The sequence below is a fragment of the Hyperolius riggenbachi genome, chromosome 9 (assembly GCF_040937935.1).
Source record: "Hyperolius riggenbachi isolate aHypRig1 chromosome 9, aHypRig1.pri, whole genome shotgun sequence".
NCBI lineage: Eukaryota > Metazoa > Chordata > Amphibia > Anura > Hyperoliidae > Hyperolius > Hyperolius riggenbachi.
The window spans coordinates 223143206-223169183 of NC_090654.1; the positions used below are offsets into that span (position 1 = coordinate 223143206).

Consider the following 25978-nt stretch of genomic DNA (forward strand, 5'->3'; position numbering starts at 1 on the left):
AGGCATGCAGCACTGCAGGCAAAGTAACCTTTTGGATTGGTTGGTGAGTCCATACACAGTACAATCTGCAATCTCATATAGAGGCCAGGTCGCTGCCACCAATTTGCAATTAGCGTGCAAATGCGCAAATCTAACTCTAGCTAAATCCTGTTGGAAAAAAAGGTTAATTCAACATTCTTTCTAGATATCGCAAAATAACAATATCAATAACCGTTATGGTAACATTCTCTGAGGAAACGCGAACTCTTTGCAGGGATTTCAGAACAAGCACTTAGACAATTTTTAATCGTTTATTTTATAACAAAATTATGCATAAACTAAAGTACAGCAATATTTTTTTAATCAATATTTTATTCAGAAACTAGTTGGCCTAAGCCCATTTAAAAACGAGCTCTAGATCTCTTCACGCCGCCAGTCAGCGCGTGCACCCACCCATCTGGCTCCCTGGCCCGTCCTCCTGTCCCAACGGATGTCTGTACTGCGAACATGCGCAGTACAAAAACCTACGGGCACACAACCAGGGAAAGGATGACGCAGGGACACTTGCATTTTATTGTATAGGATATTCCAAGTATACATAAAGCCCGTTATACAAAAGGGAGGTGCTTATCAGAAATACAGGTCAATCATTTTGAATACAGTCATGACAATACTCAAAAGTGCAATAAACAGAGACCTCAAATCCTTGATGTTATATGGATAGGCTGGGACTCTCTATCCCACAGCCTGTGTGTCCAGCCATTATAACCCTTTCTCCACTGGAGAGTGGTAATGGTAACAAGATGGTTCCCCCACCCTTTAGCAATCTGACTTCAGGCTGCGTTCCGGCCCCTTTGTCTCAGGTATGAGTTTGGGATTTTCTCCAGTTATGCCATAATTCGGTGGTATGATATAAAAACCAACATTTTACACTCAGTGATCATGCTCTGAACCCATTGATATCAAACTCGCTTGAGGTAACACCTCCCCTATCTAGGGAATCCATATCTTAGGCTGTGAACCCGCTATGAGCATCATTCGCCTCTGCAAAGATGTATCGCTTTTGGCGTATTATACAATGTGAATTAGTAATGACTGCGCAAAAGCGGATCCAGAATATTCATCAAATTATGACACCATGTGAAATTATTCATACAGTATATCAAAGTCTAATTAAGGGACATTGGCTCTGGGTTTCTGAAGGACAGGCATGGTAAATGTCTGTTTTGTCATTTACAGTTTTATGTCAAGACTGTTTTTCAGACTAAGCTATTACCGTCTGTGGATCTGTTTCAGGGTTTATTGCTTTCTCTAGGAAAGGATAAACAAACAATCACATCCCCAGAGCAGAGGCTTTGGGCTGAAAGAGAAACGCTGGCTTCTTAAAACATTTTATTTGCATTTTCATTTTATTTGCTTTCAGGTGCTGGCTTTAAATGCCACAATTCTCTTAAGCTTAGAATTAATGGTGCATGTAACCAGGCCAGTTACCATTTGAATTCGGAATTTACGATGTCTCCCCATCACCAGTCTGCTTTATGTCATGTTGAGGATTCTATTGATCTTATCAATTTAGATAGGATGCCTGGGAAAGCCTCCTCAGTAACAGTTAAGGCATCTAATTACATTTATGTTTGCTAAAGAATGTTTCTCCTCTGTATGTCAGTGTATATAAGCTGTGTTTTTCAGTTTTGGTCAGGAACCAGTCCGACGAAGGCTTTTTATAAGTCGAAAGCTCACTGTTTATCCATCTCTAAGTTAGCCAATAAATGGTATCATCCTGATTCAAAACTTCTTAATTTTATTCATGGCTAACACGGTACAACACTTTACTGCTTCTTAAAACAGGTTAGGAATTAAAGAGGCACTCCAAATCATATTTTTGTGCGCAATTTTTTGTGTGATTGCACAGATAGCGCCAGCAAATCTGTGACAAGTATGAGAACACTAGCTTCTCAATCTAGCTGCACTATCCATAGCTCCCAACTGTCCCTCTTTGGGAACCAAATCCTTCTGTCCCTCTTTCAGGACTGCTGTACAAATCTATATACAGTATCTGTATCATTTTCTACTGAAAACAGTGTTTAATTGACACTACATTTTATTCCCATCCTTTAAGTTGATATATTTCTTATTTTCAAATGTCAATATGAAGGGAAATGAACCAGGATAGAAAGGACCAGTGTGGTTTGAATTATAAAACATTTTTTAATGAAATCTATATTGTATGAATGACTAGGGGTGTGTCAGAGGCGTGGTTTGAGAGCGTGGCAGGGCATGGCATAAGTGTCCCTCTTTCTTATCTCTAAAAGTTGGGAGGTATGCTATGCACACTGAAGCAGGTTATCTGGGTGGCAGTGGGCCATAGCAGCAATGTAATGCTGTGTGGGGTGCATAGCGTTAATTACATCTCCTTCCGAGTTGTGACAACTCGGAGGGGGAATAGTATTCAACGCCACCGGGGAGTTTTGCGGCAGCGGGGAGAGCCGTCATTCGGCTCTCCCCGTGCCAAACTGCCCGGTGCCGTAGCAATATGTACTCATGCACACAACAGCCAGTGTGGTGAAAGATGACTCAACAGATTTTGCAACTTGCCGTACAGCACATGTGCGGCTTCTTTCAGTTATCTGTAATTATTTGCAAGTGCCAGTGTTGCAAAATCGGCGTGCATTTACGCCCTTCAGGAGGGGGGTTATTAATTGCCCACCAAGGAGGGGGGGGGGGGGCTATTAGTTCCCTTGGGGGAGGGGTGTTATTAGTTGCCCACAAAGAGAGGTTATCAGTTCCCTCCAGTCCAGGGTGAGTTATTAGTTGCCCGGTAAGGCCTTGTTCACATTGCATTCGGCTCCCATGTCCTTCCGCATTGGGCTGCTTTTGAGGCGTCTTTTTTTTCCGATTCACGGTGCTTGGGTGGGTGATTCGTTTTTGTGCGTTTTTTCCGAGCGGTTTTGTAATTCACACCCTGGCGCAAGTCAGGAAGTGAACTCTTTGACCCGGAAAATAATAAATACAATGTATTTATTCTTAAAAATCGTGAACGCAATCGCTACACAAAGCGATTTTGTGAGCTTTTTGCGTTTCTCCTATACTTTCCACACACCGCTTTGCTGAACGCACAGCGCACAAACCGCACTGATATGAACCTTCTCATAGACATTCATTGCACAAGCGTTGGGTGGGCGATTTCAAAAATCGCCCACGTGTAAAAAAAACCCTGAAAACGCCTACAGTGTGAACGAGCCCTCAAGGAGGGTTTGGTGTGCGAGTAGCGATAGGTTAGGTCATAATAGCATAAAGGGTTGTGTGTGAGAATAGGGTTAGGTTGCACTTTCTGATACTAATACCTAAAAACATAGCTCCCAACTGTCCCTTTTTTGGAGGGAGTCCCTCTTTAGGAGCCCTGTCCCTCTTTCCTCCTCATTTGTCCCTCTTTCAGGACTTTGTCTCTTTCTATGCAAATATATATATATTTTTCTACTAAAATATGTGTTTTATTGACTCTAAACTTTATTTTCATCCTCTAAATTAACCACTTAAGCCTAACTGGACAAAGTTGCACGCACTCTCGCGGGTCACGCGCGCTCCTGCCGCCGGCCGTTAGCCCAGTGATCAATGAAAGGGATTATAGATCCCTTTCATTGATCGGCCCCCTCGGAGAAAAGCCGACAGCGTCTCTTCAGACGCTGCGACTTTTCTGAGTTAAAAAAGTTCCTGGTCTTCTTTCTCGAGATCGATCGCTCCCAGGACTTTTTGACTGTGGCCATCTTGTGGCCAAATAGTAAAACTACACCAAAAACCACTTTGTATTTAATAAATACATTTTTAAACATTTTAAATCCCCAGTTTACCTCCCATATCAAAAAATACCCACATAAAAGTTTTAATAAAAAATAAAATAAAAAATTACAATAAAAAAAAAAACATAAATAGTTACCTAAGGTTCTGAACTTTTTAAATATTCATGTCAAAGGAGTATATCAATATGATTTATTAAATTATGGGCTTTTAAATAGTGATGGATGCAAATTGAAAAAATGCACCTTTATTTTCAAATTAAATATCAACGCCATACATCAGGGGTCTCAAACTCGCGGCCCTCGATACAATATTTTGTGGCCCTCGTCGGCAAAAGCTTCCTTATAGTTCGCTTCAGTGCTCCCAAGTAATCCGCCGCATCCCGCCGCTAAACGAAGGCTGCAGAGCCCCCAAATCGCCCGGGGGGCAATCCGCCGGCATTTCCTGGAAGGGGCAGAGCTTTCAGCTTCAGCTCTGCCCCTCCTGACGTCAATCGCCGCATGGATCAACGCCTCTCCCCGCCCCTCTCTGTGAAGGAAGAGTGAGAGGGGCAAGCAGAGGCGGCGATGCACCGCGATTGTGAAATTCCTTATGCGGCCCAGCCTCATCCTGACTTTGCCTCCTGCGGCCCCAGGTAAATTGAGTTTGAGACCCCTGCCATACATTGTGATAGGGACAAAATTTAAATGGTGTAATAAGCGGGAGAAATTGGTAAATAAAATACATGGGTTTTATTTTCATTGTGATGAGTAGTGATAAAGTTATTGGCAAATGAATGGGAGGTGAAAGTTGCTCAGATGCAAAAAAATCTCAACCCTGTAGGCTGAAGTGGTTAATCTATTACTAATTTTAAAATATTAATATGAAATTAACCAGGATAGAAAGGACCAGTGTGGTTTGAATTATAAAACAACATATTTTTCTTATGAAATCTTTATGGTATATGTGACTAGGGGTGTGGTGGGGGCGTGATCAGGGGTGTGACAGGGGCGTGGCTTAAGTGTCCCTCTTTCTCATCTCAAAAAGTTGGGAAGTATGCCTAGAAATGATTGCAACTGGTTGCAAAATCTGACAAAGTTGCAAAAATATTCACCCCACCGGCCTCCCTACAGTATGAGGCAGGGGCGTAGCAATAGGGGTTGCAGAGGTAGCGACCGCATCGGGGCCCTTGGGCCAGAGGGGCCCTCCCTCAACTACAGTATTAGCTCTCTATTGGTCATGTGCTCATAATAATAACTTCAATAGATACTTTGAATAGTGGTAATCCTTAACAAACTGTTTCCCATCCTTTTCTTGCACCTCTGACACTGTAGTTGCCCTTGGCAGGTTTTGGTGCGCCGTATCAATTGTTATGTATAGAGTACTTGGGGGGGCCCCATTGTAAAACTTGCATCGGGGCCCACCGCTCCTTAGCTACGCCACTGGTATGAGGACACTAGCTTCTCGCTCTGACTGTACCGCGCACATAACAGCTGGTCTCCCACATGACTGTACAATGCAATAATAGATAGTATGAGATCACTAGCTTCTCACTCCGCCTGTACTAAGCATACAGCCGCTTTACGCTTCCTGAGTCCGTTCAGCAGTAGACTGCGCTCTACGCTGTGAGTGGACTGTCTGCTCCCCTGCTCCTCTCTATGGCCAGCACGCAGTGTCGGAAGTGGAATAGTACGTGAGGTGAAAGGCTGCTGGGGAATGTTGACGTCTCCTACAGAGCGGAAGCTGCTGGGATTCTCAGAGTTTAGGTGGTAGAGGAAACGAGTGGAGAGAAGAGACGGGAGTGGTGGGAGTTTTCCCGGAGGAGGTGAAGAGAGGAGAGGCGCCGGGCTGAGCGCTGCCGCCGGGGGTTGTACGGAGGCCGGGAAGAGCCTGCTGCTGGTAATAGAAGCCGCACACAGCTGGAGGCCCGGGGACACTTCAGTAACCCACTAACCAATGCCTTTCCTGCTCTGGATAATATGTGGAAATGATTAGAACCTCTGAGTTGTCACTACTGTTTGTGTCCCCAGTAGAGACTGAGACTTCTTCCCTGTTCCTGGCACCTCTGTTATTACGATTTGATTAATTTTTTAACTTCAGCAAAAGTTTTAGTTTTGGAAAGGTTAGGGTTGGTTGAAAACTCTGTCAGGTTTATATTATTGTACTGTATATATAATTTTGGTGCTGGTCATTTGTTCCACATCAATAACCCTAGTAACCCTTTCTGTATACTTAGAGACTCAGAGATGAAAATAATAATATTCCCTAAGAATAATCTAAAAATATTTGATTCTTACCTGGGGCCCCATAAACACGCAAGTCCCTCGCCATCCTCCCGTGATCCGCCGTTAAGCTCCGATCAGCCCCGGTAACTGGCTCAGTTTGGGTCTTCTGCGTATGCGGGGCTTTACTGCCCATGTGCAGTAGACCCGGATTGATGAGATTGAGCAAGTTACTGGGGCTGATTGAGGCTGAATGGCAGTCCGGTAGTACAGCGAGGGACTAGTGTGTTTATGTTGCTGGAGGAAGCCCTAGGTAAGTATCAAATCTTTGTCTTTTCATCTCTGATTCTCTTCAACTTATCTATTAACCTCTCTCGGATGAGATGAAACTACTTTAGTAAAACCTACCTCTAACCAATAAAACTAACTTAACACTGTTGCCAACTCTAAACCCACCTAATCCATGCCTAACACTAATTGATGCAATCTTTCCATTCACCCCCAAAGCAGGGCGCTAGTATACTTTAGGGGACCCAGCGGGAAACCTCATAGACAAATTCAGCTAACGGGATTGGGTGGACGTCACCCTCTCGAACTGCTTGGTTTTTAGTAGGTTGTAGTAAACTATGCCCACACTATTTGGCTAATCATAGTGCTTTGTGATGTAAGAGGGTACTGTGATTGGAGAACTGCTCCCTATGAGGTTTCCTACTGGGTCCCTTTAGGTAGACTAGCGCCCCGAAGCAGATTCCAAACACTGGATTGCATGCAGCAATCTGTCCATGCATCTGCCCCAGAATGACTAGAGTCTGTACTTCACATAGACAACTTGAGACTTTTATGTTCACTTGCTATTTTTTAGTGATCCTGTTACTGGGACAGGAATTCTTGGAATAGTTAATGGTGACGTAGACTGTAAATAATACTTTACTTCAGATAGCTGAATCACTTGCTCACCTAAAGTTGCCCATACATTACTTGATTTTCCTGCTTCCATCATTCAATTTGATAATTGTATTGGATCAGGGGAGTATTGATTATGTTCCATTCTGCTCGATCGATAAAAATTCACGGCTATCTGGTCAAATTGACCAATTTACTCAATTGGGCAGTATGGAAAATATCGGCCGATCATGAAGGAATTGGCTAATGTCCACATACTTTCTATCTGTACAGAATCATTTTTGGTGTCTGAGCATTGAGGCACAAGATCATTCAGCTCGATCAGTGAAGGAGAATTGCAAAGGATCTTGCTTGCAATGTGTGGGCCACTAGCTAATTAACTTTTGATCAACCAAATTGTTGTTGATCATTCAATACAGTCAATCTATTAATCAGTGTAAAATGAAGTACTGTATGGGCATCTTAATTGAGGAGTTTTTTTTCCACCGTGTTGTATTGCAAATAATATCACGAAGAGAGGGTTCACATTTGTCAGTACAGAAAATGTATTTTTTTTTTTCTGCAAATGTGTTTTTAGATGCTATGGCCCATATACCATGAATCTTTGGTCTGAGTTTTCACCAAGGATGTATTTTCAAGCCTTAAAGGATACCCCAACTGAAATGTGACATAATGAGATAGACATGTGTATGTACAGTGCCTATCACACAAATAACTATGCTGTGTTCCTTTTTTTCCTTCTCTGCCTGAAAGAGTTAAATATCAGGTATGTAAGTGGCTGACTCAGTCCTGACTCAGACAGGAAGTGACTACAGTGTGACCCTCACTGATAATAAATTACAACTATAAAACACTTTTCTAGCAGAAAATGGCTTCTGAGAGCAAGAAAGAGATAAAAAAGGGGAATTTCTTATCAGTGAGGGTCACACTGTAGTCACTTCCTGTCTGAGTCAGGACTGAGTCAGCCACTTCCATACCTGATATTTAACTCTTTCAGGCAGAGAAAGAAAAAAAGGAACGCAGCCTAGTTATTTGCTTACTAGGCACTGTACCTACACATGTCTATCTCATTATGTCACATTTCAGTTGGGGTATCCTTTAACAATAGAAAACATTTAAAGTAATTCTGAATCTAGGAAACGAAAAAGTTGTATCCAGCGCAGGAGATTTGGGCGCAGGCGGCGCCACCATAGACCTTAATAGGGATTATAGCAATGCACAGTGTGTAACTTCGGCGACGTCAGAAGATGGAGCTGAAGTTACTTTTAAAACACAGTAATTCGGCCGTCAGCAATAGCTAGCAGCTGAATTACATCATTCCCTGTCATCCACGTGGACCTGGAGGGAGAATAGTAATTAACGCCGCCAGGACTTGTGCAGCAGCAGGATCAGCCATATATCTGCTGTATACTGCGTCCAATTCTCCTGGCGGAGATTTCACTCATACTCCTAGGAAAACCTATTGATTGAAGCTCATGGTCGGCTAGGTTACCTCCCTCTGATTGTGCTGGTACTGCTCATTGTCTTCGGGGTTCCCGATTGTGACTTCGGTACAAAAATCCTCCAACTCCTCGGTTTATAAAACCTCATTTGGATAGCCTCCAACTCCACAGCCCTACCGGTGCCCAAGCTTTTTATCTCCAAAGCCATCTGGAAGTTTCTCAGAGCGGTGTAGAGTGATTAACTGCGCAGGTGCGAGTTCCAAGGGCTTGTGGACATGTGCTTGCTTTGCTTTAACTGTTACTTCGCAGTTCTCAATAGCACAGTGCTGGGGGGGGGGGGGGGGGGGATTGGAGATACCACAAGGATAACAAGCAGAGCCAACACACTCAGGAAGAGGTAGTCTAGCCCACCATGAGCATCATTCGGGGGAATTTTAGTCTTGGTTCAGGGGTAATTTAAAGTTTCCACCAAACAAGAAATAACTTTGATATGACCTTTTTAGCCACTTTTTAAATACTTTTGTTTTTCAATTCGTGCTGAATTTTTTTTTTAGATCAGTTAAAAAATTATCTCCAGGGAGAAAACCCAGGAGAAAAGTTAATTGGGCCTATGTGTAGTTGTCTGCGTTTAAATTCTCATTTTTTTCTCCCTCCTTAAACTGAGAGGGATATGGATTTTTCCTTTTAAACAATACCGTTTGCATGGTCGTCCTGCTGATCTTTTTGATTGCAGTAGTGGCTGAGTCAAACACCTGAAACATGCATGCAGCTAATCCAGTCTGACTTCAGTCAGAGCACCTGATCTGCATGCTTGTTGAGGGGCTGTGGCTGAAAGTATTAGAGACACAGGATCAGCAGGAGAGTCAGGCAACTGGCATTATTTTAAAAGGAAAAATCCATATCCTTCTCAGTTTAGGTTCCCTTTAACCTTACAACTGGCGTGGAAGGTAGCAATGTGTCTGTACCGCATCAGCCCTGAACTGTGTTCCGTGAGATTCCCAGTCCCTGCCAAACAGTGGTCGCATGTGTGTACTTAGTTTGGGTCAATGGGGCTTGACTTTTCAGATGTGACTTCTATTCAAGGACATAGGCAGCAGTGTCAGCCTCTGAGATCTTCTAAGCCTTCCCATTTAAACTATAAAAAATACATTATTATTGAAGTCTTGTCTCTTCACTGGAGATATTTCTCCTTAGGTTTTTGTACTTGGTGAAACCCTGCCAGGGACAGGATGTGCAGACAGTCCCTACAACCAGAACACAGACAGCAGTAAAAATCTGACACCAGCTTAAGTTGCTCACATGCACTGGATGATAGTCACCCAAAATGATTGCTTATGATCAGTTAAGGTGATGATTTACCCACAATTCTTGTACAACAACAAAACATTGGTAAAGCGATTTTCTCCTGTGCTACCAACCCAAAGAGCATAAGCTTGTCTCAGATCAACATATAGGGGTCAATAATGTCCCTGGCAAGGGCCCCTCTCAATATTTCCAATATGCGTCTCTGGATCCTGGGTAAGGGATCACATTGTAATTCAACATATACATTATCATCAGACAGCTGTCTAATCTAATAATCTCCCCCACATATTGATCACGATCTAACACAACAACTGCTCCTCCCTTGTCTGCAGGGCATACAATGATGTCATTATTCTTCTGTAATTTTTTAAGGGCAACATTCTCGGCTTTTGACAAATTGTGTGCAACACGGAACCCTCTTACTTACCTGATTGGTGAGTGTGTTTTTGAATTATGCAGTATCGATTGGTCCGCTTTGGATGTTTCAGTTTCCCATCAGGTCCTCCTTCATATACTGCTTGTGACTGGTCAAGGGTTTCACCTGAGGGGTGGGTTTTGTATTATAAATGTATGTGCCTGACATTGTGTGTTTTTACATGACCACTTAGCAACTTGACAAAGGCCGGAGGAGGCCGAAACAGCAGTCTGTTGTTGTAATCATGTCTGCATTGATTAAACCTTAAAGAGCTATAAGTACTTCGTGTGGTGCCGGTCCTTTGTGCAAATACTGATTACTGTGACCCCTAGGTACCGGGGTGAGGACCTTGGCACACCAATCCTTTACTTTGAGCCTAATTTGGAGCTCCTGGACGCTTGTTTTATATCAACATATAGGGGAAAATGTTGTGTGATCATAAATGCTAGACTGAACTGGTGGTATTTCAGTTTTGGTTTAAACACCTCCAGGGTTTGCGCTGTTTTGATTGGGTTTAGCAAGGCGTTCCAAAAAGGTAGCACTCCCTTTGTAGCTACTGGATGTTGCTGATACCAGTCTGTGGGATAGTGTGTGTGCACTGGGTTGGTCGGATGCCTGTACCTTTTCTCATTCTTCTTATCTGGCTCTTGTGGACAATTTGTCCCAATAGATAACCTGTGTTCTCCCTAGACTTTTTTTTTTCCCAGTTGGGTGGCATGAAAAAGTAGCTGGGTGGCATGGAAAAGTAGCCGGGTGGGGCCATATGAGGGAATGCAGGGAAGGTGCTTCTCTGCACAATTCTGCTTACAGCAGAGGAGGTGGTGAGCCGATGACAGCCGGGTACTCACAAAAACTAGCCGGGCGCAGCACTAAAAGGCTAAAAGAGCCTGGGGAGAACACTGGATAACTACTGAATATACAAATTAGGCCTGATGAAGGGTATTGCACACCCGAAACGAACTTGTCGTGGCCACTATAAGGCCTGGTGCACACCAAAAACCGCTAGCAGATCCGCAAAATGCTAGCAGATTTTGAAACGCTTTTTCTTATTTTTCTGCAGCGTTTCAGCTAGCGTTTTGCGGTTTTGTGTAGCGGTTTTGGTGTAGTAGATTTCATGTATTGTTACAGTAAAGCTGTTACTGAACAGCTACTGTAACAAAAAACGCCTGGCAAACCGCTCTGAAGTGCCGTTTTTCAGAGCGGTTTGCGTTTTTCCTATACTTAACATTGAGGCAGAAACGCATCCGCAATCCAAAATCTGCTGCAGCCCGGGAGTATGCGTTTCTGCAAAACGCCACCCGCTCTGGTGTGCACCACCCCATTGAAATGCATTACCCTAGCAGATCCGCACCCGCAAGCAGATCGCAAACCGCAGCGGAAACGCTCCGGTGTGCACTAGGCCTAAATGTATTTTTTTGCTAAACCTAAATATTTTTAAACTTCGTCAAGCCAGATGTTTCATCCGGTTAGTCTCATGAAAATATTTGGATGAGCTTTAATGCTATCTTTGGAGACAGAATTTCCTTGAATAGGAGTTTTATGAAAAATTCACTTTTTGTGTTTTTGAATAACGTTGTATCCATTTTTTGCAAAATGTTGATGTCATGATGTCATTTTTGATATTGTTGTCCTTTTTAATAATGAGCCAAAAGGGTAGGGGGCAGCATGACAGAAGGGTCTGGTTACAAAGGTCTCTGGGGGTGGTCAATATATAAAATCTTGTTGATCTGAGGTTAAGAGGTGTGATGTAGTTGCAACAAATCCTTCAGGTACCTGGGGCCTGAGTCGTGTAGGGATCTAAATGTTAGCATGCCAATTTTAAAGAAGGGTCTCCATTTTATAGGTAGAAAGTGAAGTGAGCAAAAAGTTGGTGTTTTGTGGCAATGGTGGGATTGGCTTGTTAACTTCCTTGCAGCGGCATACTGTACTAGCTGCAGGTGGTGAATGTTTATTTGTACAATTGGTTGTCAAGCTCTGTGATGAGCTCCATGTTTTGATCTGTGGAGATGGGAAGATAAACAGGGTCCTTGGTTCAAATCCCAGCCAAGGAACTAACTGTGTTCTCCCTGTGTCTGTGTGGATTTCCTCCGGGCACTTCGGTCCACCCCCTCCCCCCACACCCTAAAAACTTACAGAAAAGTTAATTGGCTTCCCCCTAAAATTTGCTCTAGGCGCTACGATAGACATAGCACTGTGGTAGGGATTAGATTATGAGCTCCTCTGACTGAAGTCAGACTGGATTAGTTGCATGCTTGTTTCATGTGTGTGATTCAGCCACTACTGCAGCCAAAGGGATCAGCAGGACTGCCAAGCTACTGATATTGTTTAAAAGGAAACTTCCAGTGTTTAGGCATGAGTGACAGTTTAGGCATGAGCGCTGTACAGACGTGTTGCAAGATTATTGCCTGTCCTGTTCCATGGTGGAGGGGTTACACCAAGAGAACCCAGCCTCATGGGACACTTAGTAACCAGGGATGAGCTCAGGATAAAATTCGGATTAAATCTGAATGAGTTTCATTCGTGTTTCATCCTCTAATTAGTGCACCTGAGCAGGTGTGTCCAGGGGGTTAAATTACCCAGCAGCCTTCTCCTTTAACCCGTCCCACGGCGCGTTCCAAGCCGCGTCACGTGACTACAAACGCTTGCTCCTTCTGGGTTGAAGGAGGAAGCGTAGTAGTCAGGTGACGTGCCGTGGGACGGGTGAAAGGAGAAGGCTGCTGGGTAAATTTAACCCCCTGCACACACCCGCTCAGGTGCGCTAATTAGAGGATGAAATCCGAATGAAACTCATTCAGATTTTCATCTGAATTTTATCCTGAGCTCATCCCTGGTTACTAAGTTTTTATTTGTTGATTTGTGAGTTTACATATCTTTAAAAAGATGTACTGTATGTCCATAACATTCAACCAGGATACAAAAGAAAAAACTGCCTCCATTCCAGTTAATCTAGATGTGAGTTTTCCTTGTATTGCTGATACTGATATGTGCTCAGAGCAGTGCATCTTCTAATGCTACATAAGTCAGTGGGCATGTTGCACTGATACAACAGAAGCTCCGCCCTGAGCCAGTACCAATGTGATGTTTATATCTGTACAACAGTTTGGGTTAACGTAAAAATGGTGACTGATGCTTCCAGTATATCTTTGCCGTTCATTATGCCCTGTCTCTTTACATTTGTGACAGTGGTTCTATACCAGCGCTGCGTAATATGTTGGAGCTTTATAAATACTACTACTAATAATAATAATAATAATAATAATCATATGCTTATGTTATATAGTAGAAAAGTAAATTTATTTTCAGATTTTAAAGTATTTGTTTTGTTGTCATGGAAGGCTATGACACACTGATTTTTACTTTCTGCTCATTTTTGAAGGTTAGTGTGTAGCGTCTACAGAAAACCGGCAAAATGGTTTTAGCGGATCTTGGTCGGAAGATTACGTCGGCTCTGCGCTCTCTGAGCAATGCCACCATCATTAATGAAGAGGTGAGATGTGCTGCTGTCTAAACCTAAATGTTTTGTTTAAAGGGATACTATCGATTAGCATGTGTTTTTTAACCTGAGATTGAGAGAGTTGCTGAAGTGCTGGTAAATAATAATGTATACATTTCATTTGCTTATCTCTTTTGTTTACTGTAACAAATTCCTTTCACTCTGAACTGGGCACTGTCTGCTCATTTCTGACTGGAGAGTTAATGAGGGGAGGGGAGTTTCCCTCACAGTGTAGTTATCTCTGTGTGTAAGGGCCCTTTTCCACCAGCGCGTTTGCGCTGGCTGAATCGCAAAACCGCAAACCGCTAGCGATTTTACAATCGCTACGGTTTGCTTTTTAACATAGGAATCGCGGTAGGTCATTTCCACTACCGCGATTCGCTTTTGTCGGGAACGCGAACGCGCGACGGAGCGATAATTGCCGCGATTTTGCTATGCAGTGCATAGCATAGCAAAATCGCAGCCGCAAACGTCGGGGGAATCGCCGGTTTTGCGATTCAGCAATCGCTAGCGTTCAGCATGAACGCTAGCGATTGCAGGTGGAAAAGGGCCCTAACTGTGTGTGAGAGAGCTCTCAGGAGAAGCTGCGCGTTTCTAAGCTGTCTGCAAGAGAGCAGAGGAAATGTAACTTGTTTTAAACATGTAATTGTCTGTGACAGTACAGCTTTTCATATATTTTTTTGGCTTTCAGGGAAATACTCTGTAGTCTCATATGCAAAAAACAACACTGGCTGTGCATTGAAGCAGACACCCCTTTGCATATGATTTGTCCTAATAGAGCTAAACCCTACACACAATTAATTAAAGCTTTTGCCTCTATTTAACATGAAAAATAGGAAAATGTTTATACAGCTACTTAGACATTATTTGTACATTGTCATTGTACAACACTTGGGTATTGATAGCATTACTTTAAGTAAATGTGTGAATAGCTAACTTCTGCTTTCCTGTTTCTGTATATGAAGGCATTTTTTCACTGACTCCCAGTGTCTCTGCAGCTCGCTAGGCAGGACTAAGGCGCATTCAATCTTGCTTGGCCAATATCACTTCCATACATTAAATTGCTGGGAATAACTAATGAGGTATTTTTTTTTGGGGGGGGGGGGGGGCAGATTTACTTTCCGATAGCTTTTCTGATTGATCTCCATTCACTTCTATGAGAAAATATATCAGAAAAACGAGCAACATCAGATCGGACCTGTCGGAAATAATCTATCTGCCGTAAAAACTCATTGTGTATTCCCAGCATTAGGGCCAAAAGTAGGTAAGCTCTCATGCTACATGGAAGTAGTAAAATTGGTCAGTCAAGGTTGGATGTGTGTATGCATCTTTGTGCTGTGTGGTCTAACATGCAATCTTTATGGGTGTTTGTATAAATTGAATCACTGTTTTATTCTACCTCAGCAGACGGTATACTTGTTTTCCCTATTCCTTGATATGCATATTCTTACCCAGATCATGATGTCGGTCTACAGCCTTATAAATATATACTCGAGATTAAGCTGTATCTGATGTCATACTAGAAAAATTAAGCACACCACAAGTCTGGTTATTCACTCTTACAGCAAAGCTGTAATGAAAGAAACCTCTTATAACGATTTGTATTTGTAGTATGGGTAAGGAATAGACCATTAGCAGCAAAGAAGAGTGTCATTTTATTTTTGGTTATATAACTTTAACCTTATGTCAAGCTGTCTCTTTCTGTTACTTGGCGGTTTAAGTGCTTCAGAAAACAGGACTGGATTCGCGCAGTGGGTTGCAGAGCTCAAAGAAGCTCTTTTGCATAGATAACTGAATTTTTTTTAACTATTCCTGTACTGGAAAACAATATGAGACTCTTGTGTACTATTAATGTTCTATTTCTTAGCTGTGCTACCCATACAATTCATTATATCATACGTTTATTTTCACTTCAGGTTTGCCTTAAGCTGTGTACACCTTGTACATCGTTTCAGGCAACAGTTAGATAACTGTTGCCTGAAATGATTGTTCCTGATTTGTTTCAGGTGACAGTTTAGGAATGATAGTTGCATAGACACTCTGCTCAGCTTTCTCTTCAGCAGTATGTTCTGCTCTAAAAAAAAAGAGGTGCGAGGGAGAAGAACAAGAAAGCTGCTCCCTGCTTCCGCAGCTAACAATAGTGTCAGTCAAACATGTTCAGCTTGGCTGATTTACTGAACAGGCAGCAGCTGCTGTACATACACTAGATATTCACCAGAAATTACCCGGAAGGATTGCATGATGAAAATTGTAGGTGTGTGAACCTTTACTCACAGATCTCCACCGTCTGTGTGTAAAACCAGGTGCTGCAGAGATGCCTCAGGTCTGTTTTCTCTCTTTATTTTTTGCATCGTAGAGATAGAGACAATACATGAGGCTGTTTGTTGGGTGATATTTTTTAGTCTTAACTGCACAAACATTTAGGCCCCTTTTTCACTTGATTGCGGAAAGCATTTTTACCATAAGAGGCTGCTGAGTCAGTGAAAGTCTATGGAGACTTTCATACTTACACGACACGCTGCGCCGGAAGTAGTTAATTTGTCGCATGCCTGTTGCAAAGTCATCTGTGCATTGCCCCACAATCTCAGCCCACCGCACGGATTAGGCGGTAATGCAAGTCTATGGCGATGCAGTAAGTGTAAACGAAGGGCGTACGGCGTGATGCACTGGGCGACTGGAATCCCAGTGATGTACTTCCTGTCCAGCAGGGGAAACTCCCCCACTGTGGGATCACCACACCGCACAAGTATAAAAGCAGCTTTAAAGTGTACCCGAGGTGACATGACATAGACATGTATGTACAGTGCCAATCATATTAATAACTAGGCTCTGGTTCTTTTTCTGCCTGACATAATTGACCTTCAGGCCTGCAAGTGACAGCTTCTCTCTTGTCGTAACCGAACCCTGTTGGGTCATAACGTATCATTCATTAATAAGGAATTACACCCCTACATTTTTCCCCAGCAGAGAACATCTCTCTGCAGGGGATAGATAACAAAGGTTAATAGTTCATGTATTTTAGCTCTGGGGCTCTTTAACAGACCGCCATTGAGTAGAGAAAATAAACCATTAGGGTACATCTCCACTACAGGCATGCAAAATGCGTGTGTGAAATTTGCATGCGTATACACAATGGCACAGGCGCTCAGTACTGCGGACGTGCAAGTCCGGATGCACTCGGGGATGCAGGTGTTTCTGAAGGCTGCCCATGGAGGGCCGAAGAGGTATGCGACTTAGCGGATCAGATAACTCCACTTTGGCATGGCGCTGGAACAGCGGGATGGAATGAGGACTGGGAACACTCTGCTATCCAGAGCCTTCCTTCTACATGGGTAAGTATCTAACTGCTTTAAACAGCAGCAAAACCTTTTGTACAGCAAGGTGCTCCAATAATAAAATCCTTTCACCAAGCAATTTTATTCTTGCTGTTCCAAAGTTCATCGGAAAGTGCTCTAGTGGTTTGAATAATTAGAGCTTTCACCATTATCTGGTCAAGTATCATCAGGCTTATCCGAGATCTGCACTGGATCTCTGTGTCATGTATCCATAATTTAGTGAAAATGCGGTATGATTGACGGTCTTGTTTTCCATGCAGGTGCTCGGTGCTATGCTGAAAGAAGTATGCACAGCCTTACTGGAAGCTGATGTAAACATCAAACTTGTAAAACAGCTGCGGGAGAATGTCAAGTAAGTGCATTGTTAATAATGCGTAATGATTATCAATGCTGCTTACCAAACTATTGATTTCTTATTTGGCATTCACTTGTGAGACACCTCCTCCCCCTAGTCCCTTTCAGGTTTTGGAAGTCTCGGCACGATTCCTTGCTGACAGCTTACAGGAAATCTGAGACGGGTTAAATAGAATAATTTATACTTACCTGGTGCTTCCTTCAGCCCCATGTCATCTGTGGGCTTCTTTGCCGTTCTCCCGGACAGCTCTGCTCGTCTTTAAACTTCTCCGTTAAAGGCTTCAGTGGTGTCAGCCAGGCTGCACTGTGCATGCGCATCCCGATTTTGCGCACTTCTCCGCCCTGCTCCCATCGACGGGAGCAGGGTGGGGAAGCGCGTAAAATCGGGCACCTGCACAGTACTACCTGTCTCTGCGCGGGTAGTACTGTGCAGGTGCAGAATGATCCTGGTGACGGGAGCTTTATAGGGGCATGCGCCAGGCCGTTCATGCGCAGTGAAGCCCGACTGATGTGACAGGAGCCCTTCTAACAGACAAGGTTGAAGAGAATCAGAGCTGCCCGTGAGGACAGTGGGGGACCCCACGGAGTACATGGCGGTGGAGGAAGTCACTGGTAAGTTTAAATTCTTCTATTCAACTCATCTCAGGTACACTTTAACACACAGAAGTATTGCTGAGTGGGGAAGAGGATGTGCCTATCCGTCACATTGTTAGATGCAGTCAACATCATGCTCTTAGGGACCAATGATAACACTGACATGTCATCAATATACCATAATAACTCTGGGGGTGATGATTAAAATTTTATGATGTCCCCTGTAGTAAATATTGTACAGCTTATTAAAATCGTGAAGTAGTTACATAAAAAAAAATTGAAATTGTGGATTTTCTCGCCTTTTTTTGGATTACCGTATTTTTCGGACTTTAAGACGCTCCGAACTATAAGACGCACCTAGGTTTATAGGGACAAAATAAAAAAAAAATATTCTAAACCTGGTGCGTCCATAGTCAGGGAGCACCTTGTGGAGCTTCAGACACAAATAGCAGCATCAAGTGAAAGCCCCCCAATGAGGTGTAACAATGTAAAACCAAAGATAAACTTGTACTGTGAAAACAGAACAGTGCAACAATCTAAATCTAAATATAAACTCCTGATGTACCACTGCCACCTCCTGTAAATCTCTCTAGATTGTGCTGAGCAGTGAAATTGCAGATTAGCAGCATAGCCCCAGACATATGCCCAGCACCCCCGTGCAGACCACCTCATCAGCTTGGTGGCCCAGTCCCATGATGCAATGCTCTCTGGTGCTTGGAGTCTCCAGGAGATAAGGAGTTTGTCTTGCACGCGTCCCTAGGGAGGAGAAAAGAGCCTCTGGGTATCATCTGTCCGGCTTGATGAGTTGATGTGTACCTGCGGCTACTGCAAGAGCACCCTCGACATTTCAGGTCTCGCTGCGAGTCCAGACTTCTACAAACAAATTGTCACACACTTCTGCCCATCTCCGTGAGTGACTACAGATGCAGCGCTGCGGGTCCGGACTTCCGCAAACAAGATGTCACACACTTCTGCCCAACTCCGTGAGTGACTACAGATGCAGCACTGCGGGTCCGGACTTCCGCAAACAAGATGTCACACACTTCTTTCCAGCTCTATGAGTGACTGCAGATGCCACTGATTGGCTTCCGATAGCCCTGCTGACGTGACGTAGAAGGGGGGGATTGTGATCCGTGGAAGGGGGATTGTGATTGGTTCAGGAGCAGTGCCTTCGCCCCGCCGGCAGGGCTATCGGAGTAGCTGCGCTGCATCTGTAGTCACTCACGGAGATGGGTAGAAGTGTGTGACTTCTTTTTGCAGAAGTCCGGACCCGCAGCGAGACCTGAAATGGCGGGGGTGCTTTTGCAGTAGCTGCGGGTACACATCAACTCATCAAGCCAGGCCACCAAAATGAATATCCTGTCCGCATGAACTGCTGGAGCTCTGAAGCAGATGAGAAGGTCTGCCGAGACTCCTTCGCCTCCCCACCTTACTGGACAAGCCGCGGCTCCACCACAATAGAGATCCTATCGATGGAGCCCGGACATGGAAAAGAAATCCCCACTTGCCACAGGTACATTTGGACTATAAGACGCACCAACTTTTTCCCCCCTCTTTTGGGGAAGAAAAAGTTCGTCTTATAGTCCGAAAAATACGGTAACAGAAACTATAAGAATCTGTCCAAAGAAAACTGCCAACTGTTACTCAGTGTAATTTAGTGTCTATAGGCCTCTGCAGAACATGAATGTCTGTTTTTTGTTTTTTTTTCCCCCACGTTCAAAACAGAGGGTTTTTTTTCTTTTTCTAACAAGTATAAAAAAGGTTGCCATTGACAGTCATGTCTTGTGTTCAGGTCGGCTATTGATCTGGAAGAGATGGCCTCTGGCCTAAATAAGAGGAAGATGATTCAGCATGCAGTCTTCAAGGAGCTCGTCAAGGTATTCTGCATTATCCTTTCACTTCCAGCTTGCTCTGTTGTGTGTGTGATGGATCCAGGAATCCGCATCATTATGTTAAAGAGACACTGAAGCGAAAAAAAAATTATGATATTATGATTTGTATGTGTAGTACAGCGAAGAAATAAAACATTAAGATCAGATACATCAGTCTAATTGTTTCCAGTACAGGAAGAGTTAAGAAAATCTCCAGTTATTATCTCTATGCAAAAAAGCCATTAAGCTCTACGACTTGAAAAGTCGTGGAGAGGGCTGTTTTCTGACTTTTATTATCTCAACTGTTAGTTAATTGTTTACTTTTCCTCTGCCACAGGAGAGGTCATTACTTCAGACTGCTGTGAAAGAATCATTTTGAATGCTGAGTGTTGTGTAATCTGCACATATTAGAGAATGATGCAATGTTAGAAAAACACTATATACCTGAAAATAAAATTGAGAATATTTTCTTTGCTGCTAGTCTTCTAGTAATTATTCATAGTACACTACCAATTCATTATATCGTATATTTTTTTTCGCTTCAGTGTCTCTTTAAAAACTGTAATATTATTATTATTATTATTTCGTATTTATATAGCGCCGACATCTTCCGCAGCGTAAATAGTCTTGTCATTTAACTGTCCCTCAGAGAAGCTCGCAATCTAATCCCTAGCATAGTCATATGTCTATGTATGTCTTGTGTAGTGTATGTATCGTAGTCTAGGGCCAATTTAGGGGAAGCCAGTTAACTTATCTGTTTTTGTAATGTTGGAGGAAACCCATATAGACATGGGGAACAGGCCTGAACGATTTTAGAAAAAAATTGAGTTGAGCGATTTCTGTCCGACATTGCAATTTCGATTAGATTCACGATTTCCTTCAAATCAAGCTTTGTCTCCCCCCCCCCCCCCTGTCTCTTTGTGCCCCCTTTGCCTCTTTATGCCTCTTCTGGGTCTCTCTCTTGACCCCTTTGTGTCTCTGTGCCCGCTCTGTTTCTCTCTGTATCCACTCTGTGTCTCTTTGTGCCCGCCCTGTCTCTGTGCCCACTCTGTGTCTCTCTGTGCCTCCTCTGTCCCCCAAGCTGCATCAGTACTGGACATAGCTTACAGCACGAGTCCTGCGATGCCAGTCTATCCACTTCGCCTCGTGCAGGCTCTAATGCACAGAATATTTCCTGTATGTCATGTGACAGAGGTTTGCCAAGCACAAGAGCCGGCAGACAGCGATAGAGGACAGACATCATTGGACTTGGGCAGAAGGTATGTCAAACGCTGCAGGCCGCACGCTCCGGGACTTTGGGGAAGTTTGAAGCCGCTTCTTAAACTTCCCCCATGTTGTGATGTGATCGTAAAAATCGCCGATTTGACGATTTCAAAATTGTGATCTTGGTGATTGTGATTTCGGCTTAAATTCGATTTATCTTTCAGGCCTAATGGGGAGCACATACAAACTCCATGCAGATAGTGCCCTGGCTAGGATTTTAACTGGGTAACCAGTGCTGCAAAGTGAGAGAGCTAAACTCTACACCACCGTGTTACATAATGTATTATTCAGAGCTGTAAAAATGGACAGCTGTGTACTATATAGCTAGTTTTCTGTAGTTTTGTCTGATTTACTATGTTCCTATTGACGTGGAGGACATCAGGGAATATGGGTAATCTAGCAAGCATGGGACAGATATTTTAAAGTGTGTCTGAGGTTACACGAGATAGATTTGTATATTCAGTGACAAACATACAAAAAATGCTGTTACATAGTTATTTGGGTTGAAAAAAAGACCTACGTCCATCGAGTTCAACCAAAGAACAAAGTACAACACCAGCCTGTTCCCTCACATATCCCTGTTGATCCAGAGGAATGCAAAAACCCTTACAAGGCATGGTCCAATTAGCCCCAAAAGGGAAAAAAAATCCTTCCCGACTCCAGATGGCAATCAGATAAATTTTCTTCTTTTTTTTGCCAGAAAGAGTTAACTATTCAGTTAGTCGTACTATTGCGTAATTCTCACGGATAAGAAATACCAGCCATAAAACTCATTCCTGGAAGAGAACAGCTTCTGAGTGCAGGGGTGGATACTAGAAAAGGTCCATAGTTAATGTGTTTTAGCTTGGGACTTTGAGATTGTGTGAAAGACTGTCAACCATATGAGAAAATGTAACATTAAACCTACTTTTTTATAGCTGTTAAAAAGCAAAGAAAACTAGTTTTGGAAAAAAGATTAATTTTCAGGAGTAGAAAGATTAGTACAACAATTTGCCTCATTAGCTTGTTTTCACCTGATTGTGATTGTCTGGAAATTAGGCACAAAACCCTAACCTGGATCATATCAGAATGTAGTGGGAATGGCTGGAAAGTTAAAGTGTTAGTGTTTATGCTGTTGTGTTCATTTTTATATCTGTGGGTGTAATAAATATGGACCATAAGTAGTATACGTACCACCTAATAATGACCAATAAGTTGCTCAATTCATTGTAACTTAATTACCGCACCTCTTATTCATCATTTGCATTGCTTGCCACCTTGTTCCGCTCAGCAGATATCCGATCTTAGGCCCAGCCAATTTTGAAAATGGACGCAACACCCCAGTGGGAACCCAGCCTACTACTGTACTTGCCTCAAGCTTTGTACTGTTTGACCACAATACAGAGCTTGTACAACTATCAACTGATTGCTACTGCTGTTTGCACCACCAACTCTCCTTACCCAGCTTTTTTTATTGTACTGAGGTGTAAGCTGCAGTTAACCTAGCCACAAATCTAGAAGTCTTTGAGCTGAAGGCTGCAGCTGAAGTTTGCTTAGTGGAAAACTTAATCTGAGTGATCACATTGGTTTTTTTAGTTGAGAATTTGGCCTGCAGCCTCAGGCAATGTTAGTTTTCAGTCTTGGCTCTCTGCTCTATGATTAACCCTTAGGGTAATTTTTTTTTTTCGGCTGTCTTAGATTTCAGATATACTTTCATAATGTGGTTGAATTTCTGACCGTTTTTTCTTTTTGTGTTCTCCTAGCTGGTAGACCCTGGAGTGAAAGCATGGACACCCACTAAAGGAAAGCCAAATGTTATAATGTTTGTAGGTTTACAGGGAAGCGGAAAAACGACCACCTGTTCTAAGGTGAGCGAATTGGTTACACTGGCACATGTTCACATCTGATAAGTGTGATGAAAATGCAGTTGTATATTGTTTTAATGTGGACATATGGTGCACTAGAAAACTAATGCGTGTGTGCTTTATGTTTGCCTTCTTACAGCTGGCGTACTTCTATCAGAGGAAAGGGTGGAAAACATGTTTGATATGTGCCGATACATTCAGAGCAGGTAATTGTCCACCAATGTGCTCTACCCATCCAACTAGAGATGAATGTCCAAGCAATGGTAAAAAAAACTGCAGTTATCGTCCATGTAGACCGATCCGTCCTGGTGGATTGGACGATAATTGGTGTTAGTCATTCATCGATCTATTCACTCATAGTAGTCACGTGTGGCGAACTTTGCACTTCTGGGTCCTTATTCTTGCACTTCCACTAACGATCCAATCGGCGGACCGTCCTGGTGCTATCACTAAATTAAAATTTGCTCTGATGTTGTTCTCTTGCCACTAACTAGCAGGGATCATTTGTTTTTTTTTTAACCGTTGATTAAACATGTGTACGAGCCTTAAAGACAGTGTTTAAGAGGAACTCCAGTGAAAATGATGTAATAAAAAAAGTGCTTCATTTTTTTTAACATAATTATATATATATAAGTGATATAGTCAGTGTTTGCCCATTGTAAAATCTTTCCTCTCCCTGATTTGCATTCTTCCATTTATCACATGGTGACATTTTTACTGCAGATAATGTAGCTGCTGCTTGCTTTTTTTTGGCCGTTGGAAACAGCTGTAAACAGCCATTTCCCACAATGCAACAAGGTTCACAAACGGGAAACTGCCAGGACCATGGTCCTCAGTTTCTTGTGGGAGCGGTTTCACCCCAATATCAACCATACAATGCCCCCTGATCATCCGTTTGTGAAATGGAATAGATTTCTCGCATAAACGGGGGTATCGGCTACTGATTGGGATGAAGGTCACGGTTTCACGTTTGTCCCCAGCTACTTACCTGGGGCTTCTTTCGTCATTCGCGTTGCTCCTTTGCCCCGGTGTCCTCCATGAGTTGTTGGCTCAGCACGTCGCTGGCCGCATGCCTCCGTGATCGCTCTGTGCATGCGTGGTAGCAATTTTCACTTACTGCGCATGGAGGCGGCAGCGATCAGAGGAGGACATCGGGAGGCGACACAGAGCGGCGCAGAATGACTGCAAGGGACCAGGAAGACTTCATTCCAAAATTCTATTTAATGCAAATGAGTTTCGGCTGTCTTCCTTTTTAGATCAAACTTAATAAAGTTGTCATGAAAGTAAGTTACATATTTTGTGGAATATGCAGTTGTTTTGCTGGCTATAATATGTAACCAATGTCTATGATAAAAATTTATAGGTGCCTTCGATCAGCTGAAACAGAATGCAACAAAAGCTAGAATACCATTTTACGGCAGGTAAGGCGATTCCTGAATACATCCGTGCCCAGATAAAGTTTTCATAGTTAATTTTCACTGTACAAGCTCAGCTTAATGTATCTCTGGCACAAACATTCAGTATGTTTATCTGCAGCTGAATTGATGCTTTTGTACCCCCCTGAACCAAGCTGAATTAACACTCACACCTACTCCACCATCCTAAATCTTGCATTAGCTTCCCCCTTCAGCCATATTGTCAGCACATCCTTCCCCATTTAACTCTAGAAAATCTAAAAAAGATCTCCCTAAAGGTGGCCACACACCATACAATTTTTTAAATATCTGTTCAATTTTAGAATTGCAATCAATTTTTCTGACTGATTGTAACATTTCAAAAATATGACCAATGTACCACACACACCTATGTTCAATTTTCCCCCCAATTATGATAAAAATGATTGGAAACTCTAACAAAATTGCTAGGGTGTGTATATTAATAAATTGACAATCCAACACACACCATACAATCTTTAGAAAGATTGAAGAAAAATATCTGGCAGTCCGGATCGATTAAAATCGAAGAAAACGGGAAATCCGATCGGATTTTTCACTCGAATGAAAAAAAAGCTTTCTATTTTTTCGGGAGATACGATCGTTTTTATCGAATTACTGTAAAATCGGATCATTTTATTGTATCATGTGTGGCCACCTTTACTCTCCATGAAAATACCACCAGAAGTTTGACAATCCAATCAAGAGCAAGACATTTGTTCTGAGAAGATCTTGCACAGCTTATTGTGTAATCTCAATGAAGGCTACTGGGTTGCCTTTTATCTTCTCTGTGCGTTGAGCTCCATTCATTGGAGTATAATGCTGAATACACACGGTGCGTTCGTGCACTCGATTTCCCGCTCGATTCCCGTCGATTCGTTTATTTCCAACATGTCCGATTTGGATTTCAATAGATCGTTAGGTTGATTTGGCATACTTTGCATGCGAATCGACCTAACGATCCATCGAAATCCAAATCGGACATGTTGGAAATAAACGAATCGACGGGAATCGAGCGGGAAATCGAGTGCACGAACGCACCGTGTGTATTCAGCATAAGAGTTATCTTGAAGCCAGAAAGCCTGGAAGACCGGAGATGTCCTCACATTTTAAAGCGGACCTGAAGTCAGAACGTCCAGAATAATAACCTTTAACCACTTGCCGACCAGGGGAATTTTCACTGATCGGTGCTGCGTGGGCTCTACAGCCCGCAGCACCGATCAGCAGTGCAGCAGGGCGATCAGACTACCCCCCTTTTTTCCCCACTAGGGGGATCTCCTGCTGGGGGGGTCTGATCGCCGCCGGCCATTAGTGGGTAGCGGGGGGGGGGGGGCTCCTCAAAGCCCCCCTCAGCAGCGTTTTGTGTGCTCCCTCCCTCCCCTTACCTCCCTCTCCCTTCCTGGTCTGCGCAGGATGGATATCCGTCCTGCGCATTGTGGGATAGGCTTTAGCCTATCATATGCCGGCGATCCCCGGCCAATCAGAGGCCGGGGGTCGCCGATCTGACTTACGGCGCTGCTGCGCCTATACTGCCCAGCCTCTGTTGCTATTTCAATCCCCCCTAAGTTCCCCCTGCCCTTTGCAATTCCCCATATATCACAGCCGCACTGTGCGGGCTGTGTTTAGATCTGTACTGTCACTCTGCGTGCTCCCCCCCCACCTCCTGCATCAGCGGGGAGGGAAAGGACGCGGGCGGGGACCGGAGCTATGCGGGGGGGAGCTGCAGACTGACAGTACAGAGATAAACACAG

General features: G+C 43.3%; 1 protein-coding gene across 2 annotated transcripts in view; it reads left to right on the forward strand.

The window, feature by feature from the left end:
• The first annotated feature begins 5444 nt into the window (after positions 1-5444).
• The window catches only part of SRP54 (signal recognition particle 54), a 35440-nt gene continuing 14906 nt past the window's right edge, over positions 5445-25978 (forward strand). The window contains exons 1-8 of one of the 2 annotated variants that reach the window (XM_068251917.1): positions 5445-5652; positions 9998-10059; positions 13417-13527; positions 17129-17220; positions 19609-19693; positions 22693-22797; positions 22934-23000; positions 24158-24215. In XM_068251917.1, the coding sequence (XP_068108018.1) occupies positions 13450-13527; positions 17129-17220; positions 19609-19693; positions 22693-22797; positions 22934-23000; positions 24158-24215 (485 nt within the window). In that variant the 5' untranslated portion in view covers positions 5445-5652; positions 9998-10059; positions 13417-13449. The remainder of the gene's footprint in view (positions 5653-9997; positions 10060-13416; positions 13528-17128; positions 17221-19608; positions 19694-22692; positions 22798-22933; positions 23001-24157; positions 24216-25978) is intronic. The other variant, XM_068251916.1, reaches the window with a different exon arrangement.